Genomic DNA, 21,669 nt, shown 5'->3' on the forward strand with positions numbered 1-21,669 from the left:
AGTGTCTCTTTCCAGCAACTGAGGTCAAAATCCACTCACTGAGAGTGGCAGCAGCCGACCCGGCTAAGTAACTCTACATGTGCTATGAGATCTGCAGGATAGCCACTGGGTTATCCATTCATCCCTTTTCAAAAATTTATAAGCTGGACATTCAGGCATCAGTGGATGGTACCTTCAGTTAAAGAATGTTTCATGCTGTAGTAGAGAAGGAATTTAAAATCCTATATGTAGTTAGTTCTATTTGAACCCTCCCTGAAGCCACACTATGAAAATCCCATTGGTTAATGAATCAGTGGACCTTGTAGATGAAAGAGAAGAGGGAAATTTTATTCTGATTTGCTAAAAATTTTCTTCCTCAGAGTTAAAAGATCCTCAGATCTGACCCTCCCTTCTTTAGAGTATTTCTCTCCCCAATAGGATAAAAAATCCTGTTCAGTTCATTTCAGTTAACTCACAGTTATGCTCTGCAGTAAGAACTCACAGTATATTACTGTAGTGCATATAATCTCATTAAGTTTCAGACCACAGGGGATATTACCCTTTGCCATGGAAACTGTCTCAACTGGTGAGCTCTTCAGAGTAGCTTGCCATGCTCTCCCGTGGCAGTGACTGACAAGTCTGGCTCTGGTTATGTAGCTTCATGAAGCTGAGAGCCTATTGGTTATTAGATCTGTGGACCTTGTAATTTAGAGGAAATTTTCAGTAAATCAGAAAAATGTATTATACCCATATAATATAGTGGGGTTTATTTGGGAACTAAACAACGGATGACCCAAAATATGGTATGTCTAGATGATTAACAGTTGGGATTCTGAGCTGCTCAGTGTTCCCAGTATTACATAGGGTATAAGAAAATGCAGCATTCTTAAAAATTACTTAGAACTAAAAAAACCAAATAGATAGTCAAACCAATGGACATGTATTTCTGAACACATTTTGGGCTTGTGAAACTATCCGGCATTGTGGCAGCAGGACATAAATACAACTTAACTTTAAAAGTTAGTGCCTAAACTCCCAATTTTACTCAGCCTTTGGAGTGCAAAAAAATTGAGATTCAGTGTTCTCCTTGCTAGGAAATCTTTCATCACTTCCGGTCCAGTGCTAGCTGACATGACAGGGTTGGCTGACAGGGCACTTTTAGATTAAGTTAATACTCCAGAATTAATGTACTGCTGCTTCAGCAAATTGGAATGATAGTAATACATGTAAAACAACGTTTACTCGCATCCAAATTCTCACAATCAATGAGGATGCTTTTTGCCATTTAGTATAAATTCACTTCTAAAGTTTATCCACTTAGAATCCAACCCTCACTGTGGGGAAAATGTTGACCCTTCGAATGTTAGCAGTGGGAGAACTTGAGTGACTGCACTGTCTCATGAGTAGTCCTCCAAACATTTGGATGTTTAGTTACCTAGTTAAATTTAAGACATATCTGAAGGCTGTTCGATTAATCAGTGTGTCTATTAAAAGTTTCATCTTGAAAATCTTTTGTTCATGGCACATTCTGCTTTAACCACTCTTTCTATGATCTATTGATACATTATTTTGTTGATGCTGAATGCTTAACTTTTTCTTTCTTATTTCCTTTCTCTTCATATCCTGAAGTTCCAACTAACCTTTCAATGCTTTTTTCCCTTACCTCTTTTATTTGCTCCATGTATGCATTAAGTGGTTGCTTAGATTTAAGGTAAGAAACCCCAGGGCTGGATTTCCATTCTTATTCTTTAGAGACTATTACACATAGGGAGAGATTTGAAATTAGCATGTCACTAATAATAATTTTTTAAAAGAATAAGCCATTCCTTCTCCCTACCTTCAGTCTCAGTATAGATTGACATTTTGCAATATAAATGGATGGGTTTAATGTAGCTAATATTTGCAGTTAATTATAAAAGCTTACAGTGAAATGTTGACTCATTTTAGGATAGCTAGTTTTCACCTGACAAGGGAGAAATAGTATATTACACTGAGTAGGAATAAATGGCATATAAATGAGTAGTTAGCCGAATTTAAACCTCCCCATGTGTAATACTCTTTTTATCCTATATACGGTGTGATTTATGATTCACTTTGTGACCAATATTTCAGTGTAAACTTACTCAGATAAAGGGACACCAAGGTTGTGTTGAAAAATCAAAAAATTTTTATATGAAGTTCTGCATTTTTTTTAAAGTTGCAGTATCACACATTAGTTACTTTCAATAAATGTCATAAAATACTGTATGTATAGTGGCAAATATTACAGATATTTTCTCAGACTTGGGAATATCACTATGCAAAATGTTAACCCTCTCTTAAAAATATCAGATTGCTTTTAGTATGCCACTAATCTAGCAGTATTATGTTTAACTCATCAATGTACTTAAGCCACAATCCTGCAAAGTATCACACGTGAGTACTCCCAGGTGAGCCTAAGGCCAGCTCCGCACTAGAAACTTACCTTGGTATAACTGTCACTCAGGGGTGTGAAAAATCCACACCGCCGAGTGATGCAGTTATGCCAACTTAACCTCCGGTGTAGACAGCACTATGTTAACATAGCTACTGCCTCTCGCAGAGGTGGTTTAATTACACCAACAGGAGAAGCTCTCCCTTAGGCATAGTACAGTAGCTCTATCAAAAGAAGAAATTAGATTGGTGGTTTGCATGATTTATTCTTGACAAATCTATGTAGGCTATTACTTATTACCTTATCTTCTAGATGCTCATAAATTGATTGCTTAATTTATTGTAGTATCTTTCCAGGTATCAAAATTAGACTGACAGTACAGCATTTGTAATGCAATAGTTATGCATATTTAATACTGAATTTCACAGAGAGCAATTCTGTAAAAATCCTATTCTTGGTATGGTAACTTTGAATGATTTGGAAAAGCAGCTGGCATATTCTTAAAGTTTTCATTACTTTCTCCAAGCACAAGTTATGCAGAAGTAATGATCTAAAAGTATCGTATGTTCACTTCATTATAGAGTAGAGCTGGCAGGTTCTCTTCCCCTTTGCAGTGATGGTAAGAGCCTCTTTTCTGCCTTTCAGAGTAAGAAATTCTTCTATATATAGAACTTGAATGATGCTAGCATATTTTTCTTTATAATGTAGGTCAAATTAGAATTTTAAAGTTACTTGTCAAAGAACATCCTTGATCTCAAGCTTGATTAGGCCAGTCAGACAATGTGTGTCAGACAGTCTTTTGTTGCCAGATTTGTGGGGTTTTCTTTATTATAATAATAATAAAAAGGTGTATTGTATGTTGCTCTTTGAGGTTTAAACAGTTCATTTGATCTGACTTGCACTTAAAAATTCTAGGTGCACAGACTGGCACATATGACTTGAAGCTGCAAGTGAAAAATGGCCTCCATAGTCATATAAATACAATTGAATTACAGTTGTCCCATTTTGGAGGAGATCACATATATAATACTTACCTTAGCATTTATTGTTTTTTTTTTTCACATTTTAATTGCAGGCTTTGCTACACAAGAAAGTTGCACAGGTTAACTAAATGGGTTGCTAAACTGATTTAGGTATAACAATGCAAACCTCTGTTTAGACATTTGTGTATGTTTGAGTGGCTTATTTTTGGTTTAATTTAAACAGAATTGTAATCTGCTTTCGCTAAAACAAGATAAGGCTGGCTAAACTGAACTAAGTGTTCACACAGCTTCTTGCACCAGTCTAACTGAATCAATTAAAAATCACACATTGCAGCTGTAACTTTTTAGTATAGACAGTTCTCCCATCACTCCATGTTAGTTGGACGTGATACAGAGAGGTTTGCTCACCTGCCACTGACTCAACATACAAGCCTGGGCAAGTGAGTAAATCTAAGCCAGGGTTAGAACTCAGAAGTTTCTGGCTCACAGTCACAAGCTCAGTCAGCTGAGTATACATATAATAGGTAAGAACTGAGGTGGGTTGGGAAGGTAATTTTTCTCTCAGCCTGAGGTTGGTTTTGCTGGTATTAGGTGAAAGATTGCTCCAACATCTTAGATATTTGAAATACCTGAAGATAATTCCTAGAGTATTGTTGAATGGGGCATTAATTTTATTCTCAGAAGGGCTGTAAGTATAAGTGGTATACATCAGGAATGGGCAAACTACGGCCTGGGGGCCGCATCAGGCCCTTCATACATTTTAAACTGGTTCTTGAGCTCCCGCCAGGGAGTGGGGTCTGGGACTTGCCCTGCTCTGTCGCTCCAGCCGGGGAGCAGGGTTGGGGGCTTACCCTGCTCTGTGCATGCTGTGGCTCCGTGCAGCTCCCAGAAGCAGCAGCATGTCCCCCCTCCAGCTCCTACACATAGGGCAGGCAGGGGGCTCTGCATGCTGCCCCCTGCACCAAGTGCCACCCCCGCAGCTCCCATTGGCTGGGAACTGCTGCCAGTGGGAGCTGCAGGGGCGACACCTGTGGACAGGGAGCATGCAGAGCTGCCTGGCCACGTTGCCGCGTAGGAGCTGGAGGGGGGAGATGCCGGTGCTTCCGGAAGCTGCTTGAGTTAAGTGCCGCCAGGAGACTGCACCCCTGACTCCCTGCCATGCCCCAACCCCCTGCCCCAGCCTAGATCTACCCTCCTGCCCTCCGAATCCCTCAGTCCCAGCATGGAGTACCCTCCTGCACTCCCAACCCCTCATCCCCAGCCCCACCCCAGAGCCCACACCCTCAGCTGGAGCCTTCACCCTGCACCCCTGCCCCAGCCTTCACCCCAACCCCCTCCCACACCCTGAACTCCTCATTTCTGGCCCCACTCCACAGCCTGCACCCTCAGCCAAAGCCCGCACCCCAACCCTCAATTTCATGAGCATTCGTGACCCACCATTTCATTTCCATACCCAGATATGACCCTCGGGCCAAAAAGTTTGCCCACCCCTAATCTACATTATGGGAGAAGGATAGTTCGTGCTTGAATGTCCTAGAAAATCTGAAGTCTGATTGACCAATGAAGGAATTCCCATAAAAATGTGTGAAAACATCTCTTTAGGGATTTTTATTCTATATATTTTTCTATACTGCACTTACCATGTAGAATCTGAGTGCCTTCCAGGAATGCATTAAGCAGTGTGATTACGTGTCTGTCACCTGTTTGTTCTCTCTTCCTCTCCCCAGAGGGTGAAGTATGTGCAGTGGGTTAAGTCTGACTTCTTCTCTGGAGAGTGCTTCCTCTTGAGACCTGATCCTGAAGAGTATTTTGTATTTAAAGAAATGTTCTCTATTGACATGTTCACTGCTATTTGCAGCTAAAGGGTCACAGTGTTTAAAGTAGATCCTGTTGTTAATTCTTCAGATCTATAGACAGTAGTTGCCAACATGCCATGTGAATATACAATACACCTGTGCAAATCTAGGAGCTCGTAGCATGTCTGGTGATTAGGTGTTAGTACGACTATAAAATACATATCTATGTGTCTATAAAATATTTGTTCATGGGACTACTTTTTTTACCCATGAAATCATTCCTGAAGGTTGAATAGTTCAGTCAGAGCAATTGTGCAGTTCATTCAAGGCTGCTGTCATGTAAAAAAAAAATAAAAAAAATTTTTTTTTACTCTAATTGTTGTAGTTTCATATCAGCTATAAGTTAATTGCTTCATAATAGATTTACACTGCCATACAGTGGGAGACTGAAGGACTCAATCTATTTTACTTATCAAAGAGAAGATTGAGATGACTTGATGATGGTCTCTAAGACTACAGGGAGAAGATTTCTGATAGCACAGAGCTCTTTTAATCTAGCAAAGACCTAACCAGATCTAGTGGCAGGAAGCTGAGGTAAAGCAACTGGAAATAAGGAATAACTGAAAAAACAGATTAAGAGTGAGGGTAATTAGCCATTAGAACAATTTACCAATGGATGTAATGGATTCTTTCACTTGAAAAGTCTTAAAATTGGATGATTTGTAAAAGATCCGGAGTTGTTGAGCTTATCTAGGCTCTTTCCTGCTGAAAAAGCTGATGGCGTAAGAGGGTGGCATGGTTAAAAATTGAAAAAAGCTGGTTTTGGGGAGGATTGGGAGTTCAAAAATAATGGCTGGTAGGTTTGGCGATTGTTTCCAGGGTGACTTGCAAAGGAAAAAATGAGTGTTCACCTATTTTCTCTTTTTTGTGATTCATAAAGAAGGTGGCCTAAACTTATTAAAGGAGGAGTTTTCTGTCCATCCTTTTTTATTTTGCATTAGAAAAACAGGGGAAAAGCCTTTGAAAACATACCTTTTGAGCTGCCTTTATACCTATAAAGAAACAAATACGTGCAAGTAATTTTATTTCCTTTGCAGTTCACTTTTAAATATTTGCAAAGCAGTTTTGTGTTCTTCAGCCACCTTGTCTTCCACCAGTTTGGGTGCCTCTATTGATAAGTGTTGCATAATCTCCAAACTTGTTCTGACTGTGAATTAAATCCATGCTGCCCTTGAATCAGAGTTATCTTGTCAGTATCTCCTATCATTTTTTCTTCATCACAAGTAGATCCAGGAATCAAACACCTTAGAAGTATTTATGGTTCTTGTAGTTCATGGGGCACTAGAAGACAATGCAGCATGCTACTTTTCAAAATCTTTTCAACTGCCTAATATAGAAAGAATTAAGTTGCTTCCTTTTTTGCAATGAGAGTGGGGAGTTACAGCCTAATAAATCACTGAACATTCTGACAATACTTACATCCATTTATTCATTCTTGACATAGCTTGCGTGGGAAACCTAGACTCACCTTTATACTAGTTGAGTATCAGAGGAAATGAGAAATGTATATGTTACTGTCATTTCCACCCCACAAGAATGCAGCTGAAGGGAGGAGTTAAATTTATGCTGATATTATTTATGCTGGAATTCTGAACATGAATTGAGGAAATAGCTTTGTGTGGATAGGTAATCATGTGGGTAGTTGTGTGGTAAAATTTCCTGTGAGCCTTTTTGGACAGATAGTATAGTTAATGAAATATGGCCATTATTCATCATTGGTGGCAGTATAGGAGGAAAGACACAATTGTGTGATAAAAACAACATGGAGGTGCTCTTTATCATATGGAATTTATAACATAGCAATAGGGTGTCCATTGCTTGACTAGAATCACTCAGTTAGAGCCATCTATGTTCTGAATTGCTAACTTCTAGTTGCACACAATAAGGAATTGCTTGAAGGTAACCAAACACGAATAGGGTGACCGTAGCTTTTAAAGCAGCTAGAGGTTTCTTTTTTTGACCTTTTGTCCAGAAGAAATAGCTTTGAAGAAAGTTCGCAATGTTCACGTTTTTTACCCCCCCCCTTAAAAATTAATGACAGGTTTCAGAGGAACAGCCGTGTTAGTCTGTATTCGCAAAAAGAAAAGGAGTACTTGTGGCACCTTAGAGACTAACCAATTTATTTGAGCATGAGCTTTCGTGAGCTACAGCTCACTTCATCGGCTATTACCAGCAGGACAGTGGGGTGGGAGGAGGTATTGTTTCATGATTTCTGTGTGTATATAAAGTCTGCTGCAGTTTCCACGGTAAACATCTGATGAAGTGAGCTGTAGCTCACGAAAGCTCATGCTCAAATAAATTGGTTAGTCTCTAAGGTGCCACAAGTACTCCTTTTCTTTTTTCTTAAAAATTAAGAAACCCAAAATTTTCCAGCAGGAATCTAAATTATTAAGAATAATGGGACAAACACGATTCTAAACCTTCAACTTTACTTGTGGGACTTCAGTTTTTTTTTGTTTTGTTTTTTAAAAAGTACCAGCAAACTAAAAAAGAAAGTAACTTTAAGTACTGTTCATTGTCCTTTTGTAGGTCGTGTGTGTAATTCTGCCCCCACAAGATATATGGCTTCAGAAGTTCAGAAAATGCTGCAAAACTTGCCAAATTTCTCTTTATTTTGCCAGTTAAGAGCCAAAAGTTAAGTATCATAATTGGAAGTTGTTTCCTTTTTTACATATAAAAATGTGAGAAAGTTTAAGGAAATGTGGTTTGGTTTTGTTAATGTTGAAAATGAAACATCGTGGGGCTTTAAAAATTCCATAAAAGAGTAATACCAAGTGGATGGACTCAGAAAATATGTATTGCTAATATGGTATGTAGGAATGGCAGGAGCGTCCTCAGAGTTGGTATGAATGAAGCACTTCCAGCATAGTGTTGCTGAATTACCATTGAACCGTTTTAATGTCTCAGAACACTTACGTGGATTGTCCACTTACTAGTTTTTTCAGTTGAGGTCATTACTTTGAAAAGCTGTGCATGGTCTGGTAGTTAGTACGGAGGACTGGGAGTCAGAAGGCTTGGGTTCTACAGTGTTCCCAGTCTGCCAAGCCCAAGTTAGAAATTTGGACCTTAGTGACTTTCCAAAATTTGAGTGCCTAGTGTCAGGCATCTAAACCATATTTAGGTACCTATATAAGTCTCCTGATTTTTAGAGGTGCAGAGCACTGAACAGTATGTGATTTTTAAGTTGCTGCTTTTATTGGTCACAAGTTCCTTAAAGTGTCCTTTGTAAAGCTTAATTTTAAGAATTCTGTTGCGTTAGGTTCTGTATGAACACACACACAGTGCTGTATTAAAACACGTAGCCCAGATGAGCTGACAGTCTAAACTGAGATAAATGAGCGTGACAGGAAGGGAGATTTCAGAGTAACAGCCTTGTTAGTCTGTATTCGCAAAAAGAAAAGGAGTACTTGTGGCACCTTAGAGACTAACCAATTTATTTGAGCATGAGCTTTCGTGAGCTACAGCTCACTTCATCGGATGCATACCGTGGAATGCATCCGATGAAGTGAGCTGTAGCTCACGAAAGCTCATGCTCAAATAAATTGGTTAGTCTCTAAGGTGCCACAAGTACTCCTTTTCTTCTTACAGAAAGGGAGAGTTAGGAGGAAGGGCAAGTACAACTAAGATCTCTCTCTCTCTCTCTCTCTCTCTCTCTCTCTCTCTCTCTCTCTCTCTCTCTCTCTCTCTCTCTCTCTCATATACTTATGTGGCCCCCATTACCACAGTGTGTGAGCATCTCACAATCTTTAATGAATTTTAGCTTGCAGGACTCTCTGAAGCAGGGAGTACTAGTATCCCTGTTCTATAAATGAGGAACTGAGGCACAGAGAGACTAAGCCTGTATACTGTACTGCAAGGTGGAGTATGAGGGTGTGAATTTCAGAGTGCACCAAAGTATTGTGTTCTAATTGCTCCATGGTGATGTTGTTAGGGTGAGTTAAAGTGTACCTAATTTGCATTAAAGTAGTACTGTTTGAAAGAGGAATACATTAACACGAGCTGGGTACCATTTCGTTTGCACCAGCAGCATCAACGTGGGGCAGTTAGAGTGCAACAATTTGGTCTGCTCTTCAGTTACTTGGCGCGTGAACACCTTTATCTTTTAGGAGGAACTTAATTAGGAAATAAAATCAGAACCTCTTAGCAAGTACAGTTAAATTAAGTATACCGGACAAACTTAAAAATCTGGCAGTGAATGCAAGAATAATGTTCAGTTCTCTTGCTGCTTATTTTTAAAAAAATCTTTACGGTCACTCCTTTAAATTCCCCGAGTTGAGGATTAGTGTAGGAAGATATTTATGTATGACATGCATGTGTGTGCACACACATAGAAAGGGTATACAAAGGGTATACATATGCAGATATGTGAACATTTTCCCAGTAATGGGGGAATGAATATTTTCCCTCTATTTCTGGTACTAGAAATCTTTACATAGACGGTGAAGAGGGACTTGAAAATTGCATCTTTCTTGGGGTAGGGGGTTAGGGGTGAACTGACTTGCATCTCAGCTAAAGTTACTGATGCAATTTCCTACTTTATCCTAATGCTGTCTCTCTCTCCATTTCTCCTCATCCAAGATAATCGGAAAGCTTTCTCTGTATGTTGTGTGGTATTATTCTAGCAATGAAGGTCAGTCAGTCAGTGTTAATCAGAACTGTTGAAATAGCTTTGTATTTCTCATTGCTTTTCTTGATTATTTGGCCTTAAGTCAAAGTGGAGACTCTTCAAACAGAGCTGTGTAACAGACAATAGCTAAACTTTAATCAGTCAACTCTTTCAGATTTGTAAATCAGCTCTGTAAACCTTGATTACTTGCCCTCTTTCAGCATTACAATTTCAAAGTCATCACATGGGGGAGTCTAAATTTAATCTGCCGGTCATGCATTACCCCCTCTTTCATTTTAGTCTTTTTAAAGAATGTCTCCTTTCTTTTTCACTGTTTAAATTCCTTGTTAACAAAGAGATTCTTGTACTGTTTTTAAGTCACGTTTTTTAAAGCTGTTTCTTGTCCATCTTATGTAAAAGATATTGGCAGTCTCTGGAGTTCTACATTGGTGAAGAAAACAGCAAGCATGACTTCCAATTTTCTGCTTCACTGTTCACTTTACTTTATCCTCCAACTACTCCCATCCCACTACTCTGGGGTTGGGACTATAATCTCTGTTTGTACAACTCCTAGTATAATGGGAGCCTAATACATTATTGCAGTACCTATTACTATTGTAATATTATTACTAATAACAGTAATGTAGTTTCTTCTTTGAGGGTATGTTAAATTAGATTTAATCCTATAGGTAGTGGTTATGATGCAGTTTGTGTTCCCGAGTGATAGACACTTATGGGAGGTTTGAAATATCTAGGATGGAATTTTCGAAAGTGCTTACACTGGTTTAACTCTGCTCCCATCTGAAGACTTTTGAAAATCCTACTCATAGAGCTTAATGTGCCACTGACATCCTCTGCATAAAAAGTGACCTAGGGGTTAACATTAATAAAGGATGTTTGTTTTAAACAACTCGGACAGGTAAGTGGGTGATACCGACAAGTTTGATGAAAGGAGATGCTGCAACTTTAAAAAAAAAAAAAAATTCCAGCTTTTGGGATGTTTTCCATGTTCTGTGAAAAGAATAAAATGTATTTTCCTTTAATTATACACTTTTTTTCCTCTCCCGCTCAAGTTGATGGAATTCAGTGTTTACCTAGCCCTTCACTTAAAGTAATTTTAGTTTTCATGTTGCTTAAAGTTGGCTTAAAGGACTTTATGATACTATTTGCAAGATATGTTTGTAAAACTAATCAGAACATTTGAGACTTTTACTGTCTCTCAAATTCTAAAAATCTCAATAGTCACTTCTTTAAACTCTTCCCCCCCCCCTCACCACCCACGACAAGCTAAAAGCAGCATAGCTTTGAGATTTCCATCTTCTGTTTTCATCTTCTATATAGGAATCAAGTTTCAGTGTGTCAGGATACTGCAATATATTAATCCTTAAATAATCTGTATCATTTAAACATCAACAAAAATAAACACTGCTTGGCTTTTGGAGTGATTAAAAGGATGTAATTTGCCTCTAAGAATATTTCTAAACAATTTGATCACTGAGCCTCTTCTATAAATAGGGGGACTTACTTTCTGGGAATATGTCACCTTATTTGGAAACAATACATGTTGGAAATGATATACGCTGTAGCTGTGTGCAATAGAGCATGGCATGGGTATCCAAAAAGGAGAGTATAAAGAGTATTTAATAATGGGAAATAACCAACATAAAAACAATTAAAACCCTAAATTATTTAGCATGAATCATTTGACATTATTTATATGATGAGGAATAGATTTAGGGCTCATAGATTAAAAAGATATTTTATAGATCCTCCCTACATATATGTGTATAAATTCTCTACCTGCTGTGTCTAACTTTTGTATGCAGCCAGAGAGCTATTCATTGGCTTGGTGTATACATTAACAACATAATTACTACTAACATCATGAATTATAAATATCAAAACATTTTGTTTTTGATCAGCACTGAGATCAGTCAACATTGATGCTGATGACTTAAATAGTGAAATATTAACTTGAATTTGTAGTTTCTGATTATCTCACTATTTTCTAAGGAAGAAAACTGGAAAGATCACATCAGTAGTCATGATTTCTTTTTTCCTATTCCACAGACTAGAGATTTAGTTTAGCTTAGACTGTTATAAATTTAGTGTGGCTACATGTTTTGTATGTGTAGTTTATGTTCATTAAATAGTTTTGGTATATTAATGTGAAAACATTACAATATATAGCATTCTGTTTAAAGCATAATTTTATATTAAATCTTAAAATGTGAGAGATTAGTTCTACTGGAGAATACCTTTAATGTAAAAATAACTACTAAAGTTTAGCTGCTCTTTAGTTATCTGTAACCCTACTTACTCCTCTAGTTTTTTAAAGTCCATTCTCAAAAAATATGGGGAATTAACATTAAACAGTGCAACTAGAAATAACTGCTTTTATCTTCAACAAATAAAACAAAACAAAACAAAAAAGAAAACGACTTTGTTGCCCTGCTAAAAGGGATTTTTAATTGGATTAAGTACAGCTCAACATCAGCAGAGATTTAATATTCATGTGATGGCCTAAAGGTGAATGTAGTTTCTATATACAAATCTTTGCAAACCCCACATAATAAAGAGTCCTTTGAGTGCAACTGTTGACCTCTGGCAGAGTAGAAGTTGTGTATGAAATGCATGGCCTCTCAGTTTTTTTCAGTTTAAACCTTCCCCTGGCCTCTTTAGTACTATAGAATGAATTTTCAAGGAATCTTGCTCTTATTACCTAAAGTCTGAGTATAGTAAAGGCTGTTTTTCTCTCCGTTCTTTCATGCAGGTTAGTACACAGAATATGAAGATGGGTGGGCTGCCTCGTACCACTCCACCTACCCAGAAACCGCCCAGCCCACCAATGTCAGGAAAAGGAACGATTGGGTGAGCACAATTACTGTAGACTTAATATTTTTGTAGAGAGTAGATGGGGAAGAGATATTCCTAAACAGCTGAGCACCTAAATTTCTACCAGGGCAAAAATTTTAAACATCTTCCTTATTCTTGCTTCTTGTCCACCATCTAAAGATGGGCTGTGAGGCTTGGAGAAGTTGTACCACCATCCTTTTCATTGACCACATCTTAAATTGTAAGTGATGTGTTGCTCACTGTAGATGATGAAGGTAACATTAGAAGTTTTATTCAGGAAGACTTCCTTTGATTTCTTTTGGCTTGTGTTATCTGTGGTGGATAGAATTAGTGGTGTGTTTTTTCTGACAGGTTGTACTGTCTATCTGCAGTAGCTAATGTAATATCTAAATTGACATACTGTGTCACAGGTTGGGCATATATGCTGTGAATGGTAAAATGTGCTTTCCAGTGGAGCTATGAACCTGAATTCTACATTTTCTTCATCTGATAGTCCTTATGAATTGTGTCATGAGGAACAGCAGCCCTTCTAGTTATTGCATTGATGTAGTGTATGTTCGTGTTAGAATTCTCTGAAATGCTTCTGGTTCCATGTGCAGGGCCAATTAGACAGGCAGAACTGCAAGGTCTGAATGTGTGGATGAGATGAGGGTGTAGGAAGGAGGGGTTTAGATTTATTAGGAACTGGGGAAACTTTTGGGAAAGGGAAGCCTACACAGGAAGGATGGATTCCACCTAAACCAAAATGGAACCAGATTGTTGGTGCTTAAAATTAAAAAGGTCGTAAAGCAGTTTTTAAACTAAGGTCTGGGGGAAAGCTGACAGGTACAGAGGAGCACGTGGTTCAGACATCCCTTAGGGGAGGATCTATAAATGGAGATTCCTGATGTCCTAATAAGAAGGAGAGGATGGAAGATGAAATACTTGTGTGACCTGCGTAGTGTGACCTGATGAGAAACAGTCAAATGAAAAAAAGTCCCATTCAATTACATCATGTGATGGCAGGCAGCTAAAAAGTGACAGGTTTTTAAAGTGCTTATATACCAATGCTAGAAGTCTAAATAATATGAGTGAACTAGAGTGCCTCATATTAAATGAGGATATTGATATAATAGGCATCACAGAAACTTGGTGTAATGGGGATAGTCAATGGGAAGCAGTAATAACAGGCTACAAAATATATTGGAAGGACAGAACAGGTTGTGCTGGTGGGGCAGTGATGCTACATGTGAAAGAAAGTGTAGAATCTAATAAAGTAAAAATCTTAAATTAACCAAACTGTACCATAGAATCTCTATGGATAGTAATTCCATGCTTAAATAGTAAGAATATAGCAGTCGGCATATCTTACAGACCACCTGACCAGGGTGGTGATAGTGACTGTGAAATGCTCAGGGAGATTAGAGAGGCTATTAAAATAAAAAAACTCAATAAGAATGGGGGATTTCAACTATCCCCATAGTGACTGGGTACGTATCACCTTAGGAAGGGATGCAGAGATTAAGTTTCTTGACACCTTAAATGACTGCTTCTTGGAGCAGTTAGTCCTGGAACCCACAAGAGGAGAGGCAGTTCTTGGTTTAGTCCTAAATGGAGCACAGGTTCAGGTCGCAAGAGGTGAGTATAGCTGGATCGCTTGGTAATAGTGACCATAATATAATAATATTTAACATCCCTGTGGCGGGGAAAATACCACGGTGACCCAACAGAAAGGGGAACTACACAAAAATTAGGAGGTTAGTTAAACAGAAATTAAAGGGTACAGTGCTAAAGGTAAAATCCCTGCAAACTGCATGGAAACTTTTTAAAGACACCATAATAGAGGCTCAACTTAAATGTATACCCCAAATTAAAAAACATAAAGAACCAAAAAAGAGCCACTGTGACTAAACAACAAAGTAAAAAAAGCAGTGAGAGGCAAAAAGGTATCTTTTAAAAAGTGGAAGTTAAATCCTAACGATGAAAATAGAAAGGAGCATATACTCTGGGAAATGAAATGTAAAAATATAATTAGGAAGGCTAAAAAAGAATTTGAAGAACAGCTAGCCAAAGACTCAAAAAGTAGTACCAATTTTTTTTAAGTACATCTGAAGCAGGAAGCCTGCTAAACAACCAGTGGGGCCACTGAATGATTGATGTGCTAACGGAGCACTCAAGGATGATAAGGCCATTGCAGAGAAACTAAATGAATTCTTTGCATTGGTCTTCATGGTTGAGGATTTGAGGGAGATTCCCAAACCTGAGCCATTCTTTTTTCGGTGACAAATCTGAGGAACTGTCCCAGACTGAGGTGTCATTAGAGGAGGTTTGGAACAAATTGATAAACTAAACAGTATAAGTCACCAGGACGAGATGGTATTCACCCAACATTTCTGAAGGATTACTAACTGTCACCTGTAACCTATCATTTAAATTAGCTTCTGTACCAAATGACTGGAGGATAGCTAATGTGACGCAAGTTTTTAAAAAGGGCTCCAGAGGAGACCCTGGCAACTACAGGCCTGTAAGCCTGACTTCAGTACAGGGCAAACTGGCTGAAACTATAGGAAAGAACAAAATTGTCAGACACCTAGATGAACATAATTTGTTGGGGAATAGTCAACATGTTTTCTGTAAAGGGAAATCATGCCTTATCAATCTACTAGAATTCTTTGAGGGGGTCAGCAGGCATGTGGAAAAAGTGGATCCAGTGGATATAGTGTATTTAGATTTTCAGAAAGCCTTTGACAAGGTCCCTCACCAAAGGCTCCTAAGCAAAGTAAGCAGTCATGGGATAAGAAGGAAGGTTCTCTCCTGGATTGGTAACTTAATAAAAGAGAGGAAATAAAGGGTAGGAATAAATGGAGAGAGCTAAATAGTGGTGTCCCCCAGGGGTCTGTACTGGGGCCACTCCTATTTAACGTATTCATAACTGATCTGGAAAAATGGGTAAATAATGAGGTGGCAAAATTTGTAGATGACACAAAACTATTCAATATAGTTAAGTCCCAGGCAGACTGCGAAGAGCTACAAAAGGATCTCTCAAAACTGGGTGACTAGGCAACAAAACGGCAGATGAAATTCAGTGTTGATAAATGCAAAGTAATGCACATTGGAAAACATAATCCCAACTATACATATAAAATGATGGGATCTAAATTAGCTGTTACCACTCAAGAAAGAGATCTTGGAGTCATTGTGGATAGTTCTCTGAAAACATCCACTCAATATGCAGCAGCAGTCAAAAAAGTGAACAGAATGTTGGGTATCATTAAGAAAGGGATGATAATAAGACAGAAAATATCATATTTCCTCTGTATAAATTCACAGTACGCCCACATCTTGAATACTGCGTGCAGATGTGGTTGCCCCATCTCAAAAAAGATATATTGGACTTGGAAAATGTTTAGAAAAGGGCAACAAAAATTATTAGGGTTATGGAACAGCTTCCGTATGAAGAGATTTTAATAAGATTGGGACCTTTTTCAACTTGGAAAAGAGACGATTAAGGGGGGATATGATTGAGGTCTATAAAATCATGACTAGTGTGAAGACAGTAAATAAGTGTTGTTTACTCCTTCTCATAACACAAGAACTAGGGGCCACCAAATGAAATTAATAGACATCAGATTTAAAACAGAAGGAAGTACTTTTTCACACAACACACAGTCAACCTGTGGAACTTCTTGCCAGAGGATGTTGTGAAGGCCAAGACTCTAACAGGGTTCAAAAAAGAACTAGATAAATTAATGGGTGATAGGTCCATCAATGGCTATAAGCCAGGATGGGCAGAGATGGTGTCTGTACCCTCTGTTTGCCAGAAGCTGAAAATGGGCAACGGGGGATGGATCATTTGATGATTACCTGTTCTGTTCATTCCCTCTGGGGCTCCTGGCATTGGCCACTGTCGGAAGACAGGATACTGGGCTAGATGGACCTTTGGTCTGACCCAGTAGGGCCGTTCTTATGTTCATGTAATGGCTGATTCTGAAACAGAGTTTATTGTGTTAAATTCAAAATAAGATATTTACATGAATGCAAACTACTCTGATCTAGTAGTGGAAAGGCAAACTGACTCCTCAACTGCTCGATTCAGATCAATAAAATATGTAAAACAGAAAATTCCTGCATAGGAAAAGGGGTTTGGGTAATGGAGAGCATAAATCCCATCCTCCACTCCCTGGTCATAAATTGGACATTGCAGACGTGTGGAAAAACAATTTTTTTGAGTCCCTTAGATTTTGCGACACATATAACTATAATTTTACACTGGTAAAAGATCTGTGGCTGCGCTATATTCTGACTAAATTTGCTTCTGTACATATTGCTTTTTTTGTCCAGGCGTCACTCTCCCTATCGCACACTGGAGCCTGTGCGTCCTCCAGTGGTACCAAATGACTATGTACCTAGCCCAACACGTAATATGGCTCCCTCGCAACAGAGCCCTGTTAGAACAGCTTCTGTGAATCAGAGGAATCGCACATACAGGTATTCAGTCTACTCCTGCACAGAATGTGGTTGGCCTAATACAGTAATCTATACAAGATGCACTGCTGTGATTAAAATCAAACCCAGATCCTACTAATAACCTCACTAATACACTACTGACTGAGAAACCCATTGACTCATGGACACAGTTAAAACAATAATATTCCATCTTAAAATTTACTTCACTTTTTCCCCACAATTACACTTTAATTTTGTAAGGTACAGTACTTCATAATTTACTAGTAAAATTGTGTAGTAGAAATAGTCATAATAATATGGAACTTGGCAACATCACTCTATTTAATCTTTACAAAGATTTGGGGAGATTATTTTGTGTGTGCGAATTATGAGGTATGCTTATTGGAGGACTAAAAATTGCTCGTGCTTCATAATCAATTTTTTTTGAAAAATAAAAGATCTTGAGACTTTAGGATGAACAGTGCTAACCAGTTCTGTAAAAATGAAGTAATCACAACTTATAAATGAGTAAACGACTAGCTTTGAACTCAGAGAGATGTTATGATGTATAACAGAAGATACTGTTTCACTGACCACTAGAAGACTTCCTCAGTCCTAGGAATTGTCAGAGGTATAAGATGCCACCTGAGAGCTAAAATGTCTCTCTTAAAATATTAAATTCTTCTTCAAAAACATTTAAGTAGGCTGACAAATAAGCTTTATACCATATCCATTCTAAACACGAGAAAACTTGATTTTATTGACTTCAGCAAATGTTGATAGATTTAACCTTTCTACTCCCAACAATACTTAATGTGGAAGCATATATAATAGAATCTTGCAAATCCACATGCTTTATATAATCTGTACAAAAATGGGCTGTCTCTCTCCACTCAAAGATTTAATAGTATTGCAGTGGTGTCATGTTAGTTAGCTTTTCAAAATGCCGTATATACTTGTTAGATTACTAGTGCCAAACGAATGATCATTCTTGATCAAAACTAAATGCTTTTGTGAAAAATGATTTTTGTTATATCAGCTTCAGTTGTTTGTTTCTGCCAGTTATTAGTGTGAAGTAGCAAGTTTCTATTGTTGGGTTTTTATGTATTTTCTCCATGGACCAGATTATTAATGTTTTGGTGGCTTTGGTTTCTTTAGCAGCAGTGGGAGTAGTGGAGGGAGCCACCCAAGTAGTCGGAGCAGCAGTCGAGAGAACAGTGGAAGTGGAAGTGTGGGTGTACCTATTGCTGTCCCCACTCCATCTCCTCCTAGCGTGTATCCAGGTAAATAGGAATCTCACCTTCCTCTCTTTCTCCCCAAGTTCTAATGTTTGAGTTTATTTACTGTTGTGTTTGCAAGACTCTGAATCTCCAAGAGAATTTTTCAAGGCAACTTTTCCAGAACCATACAAACTTTAACATTGTTTTGGTGCTAATAATTAAAATGTGGGTACCTTGATATCCCCTGAGTGTGGAAATGTTTGGTTATGCTGATATTTGCCTGTTTGCCTTTTATGTCTATTGGTTAATCAAAACGGTTGATTCATTTAAACCAGCTGAGACAGGAACTCTTTGTCTAGACGTGACTAGATAGGACACAGCACTGTTCCAAGAAAACAGTATCTCTAGCTCCTTTTAGCCAGATGAATGGTCTTTCATTTGCTTTCTGTTCGTGTAGGCATCTAGAAGTTTATTAGAAGCTTAGATTTATTTTTTTTAAAAAGGCAAGAACACAGTAAAGTAAATCTTCAGTATACTCATGAAAGCAGAGCAGATTGTCATGGAAAAGGCAGTCTGTCAAACATAAACACTTTTGGTTCACAGAAATTAGTGTTTGTACTCTCCTTTCTTTTTCTCATACAGTGTTGAGGATTTTCTGCGTGCTTCTTTCCTTAGTCTTCTCAGTGAAATGAAGGAAAACCATTATTTTAGCATAAATTGTGTTCTGAAGAGTTATTTTTCTGTGCCAAACATTGCTATGGGAAACTGATGGCTTCCCTCTGCTATATGTTTAATTTTGTACAAAAGCTACCAAGTTGTGTGCTACAGATTGGAGAGTAACTATCAAAGGGGGAAAGCAGTCTTTCTTAAAGTAATGACTTTCACTGAGATGTTCAGAGGTTGGTTTCCACATCTGTAATTGATAGCAGACTTTTTTGACCCAGGTACCCTTATTTGCTGCATATACTGGAATGCTCCTGTAACATAAGCGTCATTTTTTTCTCATCCCCTCTTTTTGTGCTAGAACATTTAATGTTTACTGAATATCTAACACTGAATTGTCAGAAGGCTTTTCTAATCCTTGCTAACCTGATCTCCTTATTAACTTTACCTCTTCCTCCTCTTTTCACATAGCCCCTGCTGGCTCAGCTGGCACTTCTCCCCTTCCTGCTACCTCTGCACCTGCTCCTTCCCCCCTTGCTCCTGCTACTGCCCCCTCTGCTGCCCCAGATGCTGCTGCTGCAGGAGCCCAGCCTCTTGCTGATGGCTTCACCTCTCCAACTCCCCCTGCTGTTTCTTCCACTCCCTCAGCAGGTGAGTCTTTGCTCCATTTCATAGACAGGTGAATCAAGATGTGAACACAATCTGAGGCTTTTCAGAGATCCTTGGGAGTCATCAATCTTTATGGCTTTTTCTGGTTTATTTTTTTTGGATATGAGTTTTGTCGGAAAACACCTGTTCTTCCAGGAGATTCAGAGTATTAGTCCTATAAACAACCACTATGTTGTATGTTTGTGGCAGTGTGGATAATGTGAGCTCCCAGAGAAGCGTATGTAGGATAAAGGCAGAAATTCTTTTGACATCAAGCAGTTGTTTTTCTTCTAATATTGGATTCAAAATGGTGCCTCTAATGAAGTGTGTGATGTGTATGATTTTCTGTGACCTGACTCCCGTGATTAGGGCCCTACTAAATTCACGGCCATGAAAAACGTGTCATGGACCGTGAAATCTGGTCTCCCCCCTGTGAAATCTGGTCTTTTGTGTGCTTTTACCCTATAACTAACCAGATTTCATGGGGAAGACCAGTGTTTCTCAAATTGAGGGTCCTGATCCAAGAGGGCATTGCAACAGGGTTATTTTAGGGGTCACAGTATTGCCATCCTTACTTCTGTGCTGTCTTCAGAGCTGGGTGGCCGCAGCTGGCTCTGAAGGTAGCTCTGAAGGCAGCGCCCCGCCAGCAGCAGCGCAGAAGTAAGGGTGGTAATACCATACCAGGCCATCCTTACTTGTGTGCTGCTGCTGGCTGCGGCTCTGCCTTCAGAGCTGGGAACCCGGTTAGCAGCTGCTGCTCTCCAGTAGCAGTGCAGAAGTGAGGGTAGCAGTACTGCAATCCCCACTACAATAACCTTGTGACACCCCCCCCCCCCCAACTCCTTTCGGGTCAGGATCCCTACAATTACAACACCATGAAAATTTTGTTTTAAATAGCTGAAATCATGAAATTTATGATTTTTAAAATCCTATGAAATTGACCAAAATGGATCGTGAGTTTGGTAGGGCCCTAACCATGAGGTGTATTGGGCCAACATCTCTCCTTTCGATTAGTTGTTGCAAAAGAGACATACATTTTTGTTTCACTACTAGGGAAATGGAAGTTTTAATACACAAATTGAGTCGTTTTCTGCCAAAAGACTTTGTTCAATAGGTGATATATACTGCGTGTACTCAAGCTTGCTTTCTTAACGTTTATAAAGCCTCTCTGCATTTTTATTTCTTTAATTGCTGAAGTTGCAACATGTTTACTAAATATAATGTAAGACTAGTATGTATTGCCTTTTGTTTGATTGATTTGGATGTAGTATTGTTATGTAAAGATCTGTTTTATATATCAAAAATGGCTTACATGTGTTTGAAGTAACTGATTGTAATGGGTTCTGCCTCTGATCACAACGCTGTATTAGTTCGGATGTTTCATAACTGTGGTCTACATTCAGGCTTATTTAGAAATTTTGTAACATGCGAGAAAATATTCTTTAAGTAGTGTTTAGTTAAAGGGTTAAATTAAGCATGTATCATTATTTCCTAATCTCATATATAAGAATTCTTATAACAACTGTAGAGGCACCTGAGCTGTGATGAATCTCAGTGGCAACAAATCGTCATAATGTCTAAAGTATTTGTGCAGTTAGAAGATGGACTGATTTTCAGTTTTGATGCACTGGTTTATGAAAAATGTTACATGTCTCTAGGTCTTAAACTGCACTACTTGTGGATTTTTGATAAAACAATCAGAATTAAATAGAATTGAAAAACTCAAGTCCTTTAATAAAAATTCAGATTATCTGATTTTTAAAAAATAATTTACTATCTTCCCTTTGTTAAGAAATAAAGTAAGAGCTGCCCACTTTCTCCTTATATTAGCCTAGTGTTCAGATGACTTCCCTGAAATAGGATGCATGAGGATAATAATTTTGTTTTGAGAATGAAGAAAGTCACTGTTTTTACCCTTCTAGGGAAAAAAAGGCCAATAGAAAAGCCACTAATTTTATTAAACAAAACCTGTTCTATGTGATTGACTTTGAGCATATTTATTCCTTAAATACAAAAAGTA

The 21,669-nt window shown here is 38.3% G+C and overlaps 1 protein-coding gene across 16 annotated transcripts in view; it reads left to right on the plus strand.

The window, feature by feature from the left end:
* The window catches only part of ABI2 (abl interactor 2), a 108,988-nt gene that overhangs the window by 59,078 nt on the left and 28,241 nt on the right, over positions 1-21,669 (plus strand). For 3 of the 16 annotated variants that reach the window (XM_073306512.1, XM_073306513.1, XM_073306500.1), the window contains exons 4-8: positions 1,673-1,690; positions 12,611-12,708; positions 17,014-17,160; positions 18,277-18,401; positions 19,473-19,652. In XM_073306512.1, coding sequence (XP_073162613.1) covers positions 1,673-1,690; positions 12,611-12,708; positions 17,014-17,160; positions 18,277-18,401; positions 19,473-19,652 — 568 coding nt within the window. The remainder of the gene's footprint in view (positions 1-1,672; positions 1,691-12,610; positions 12,709-17,013; positions 17,161-18,276; positions 18,402-19,472; positions 19,653-21,669) is intronic. The other 13 variants (XM_073306501.1, XM_073306503.1, XM_073306504.1 and 10 more) reach the window with 13 other exon arrangements.

Source organism: Lepidochelys kempii, chromosome 11 (genome assembly GCF_965140265.1).
Source record: "Lepidochelys kempii isolate rLepKem1 chromosome 11, rLepKem1.hap2, whole genome shotgun sequence".
NCBI lineage: Eukaryota > Metazoa > Chordata > Testudines > Cheloniidae > Lepidochelys > Lepidochelys kempii.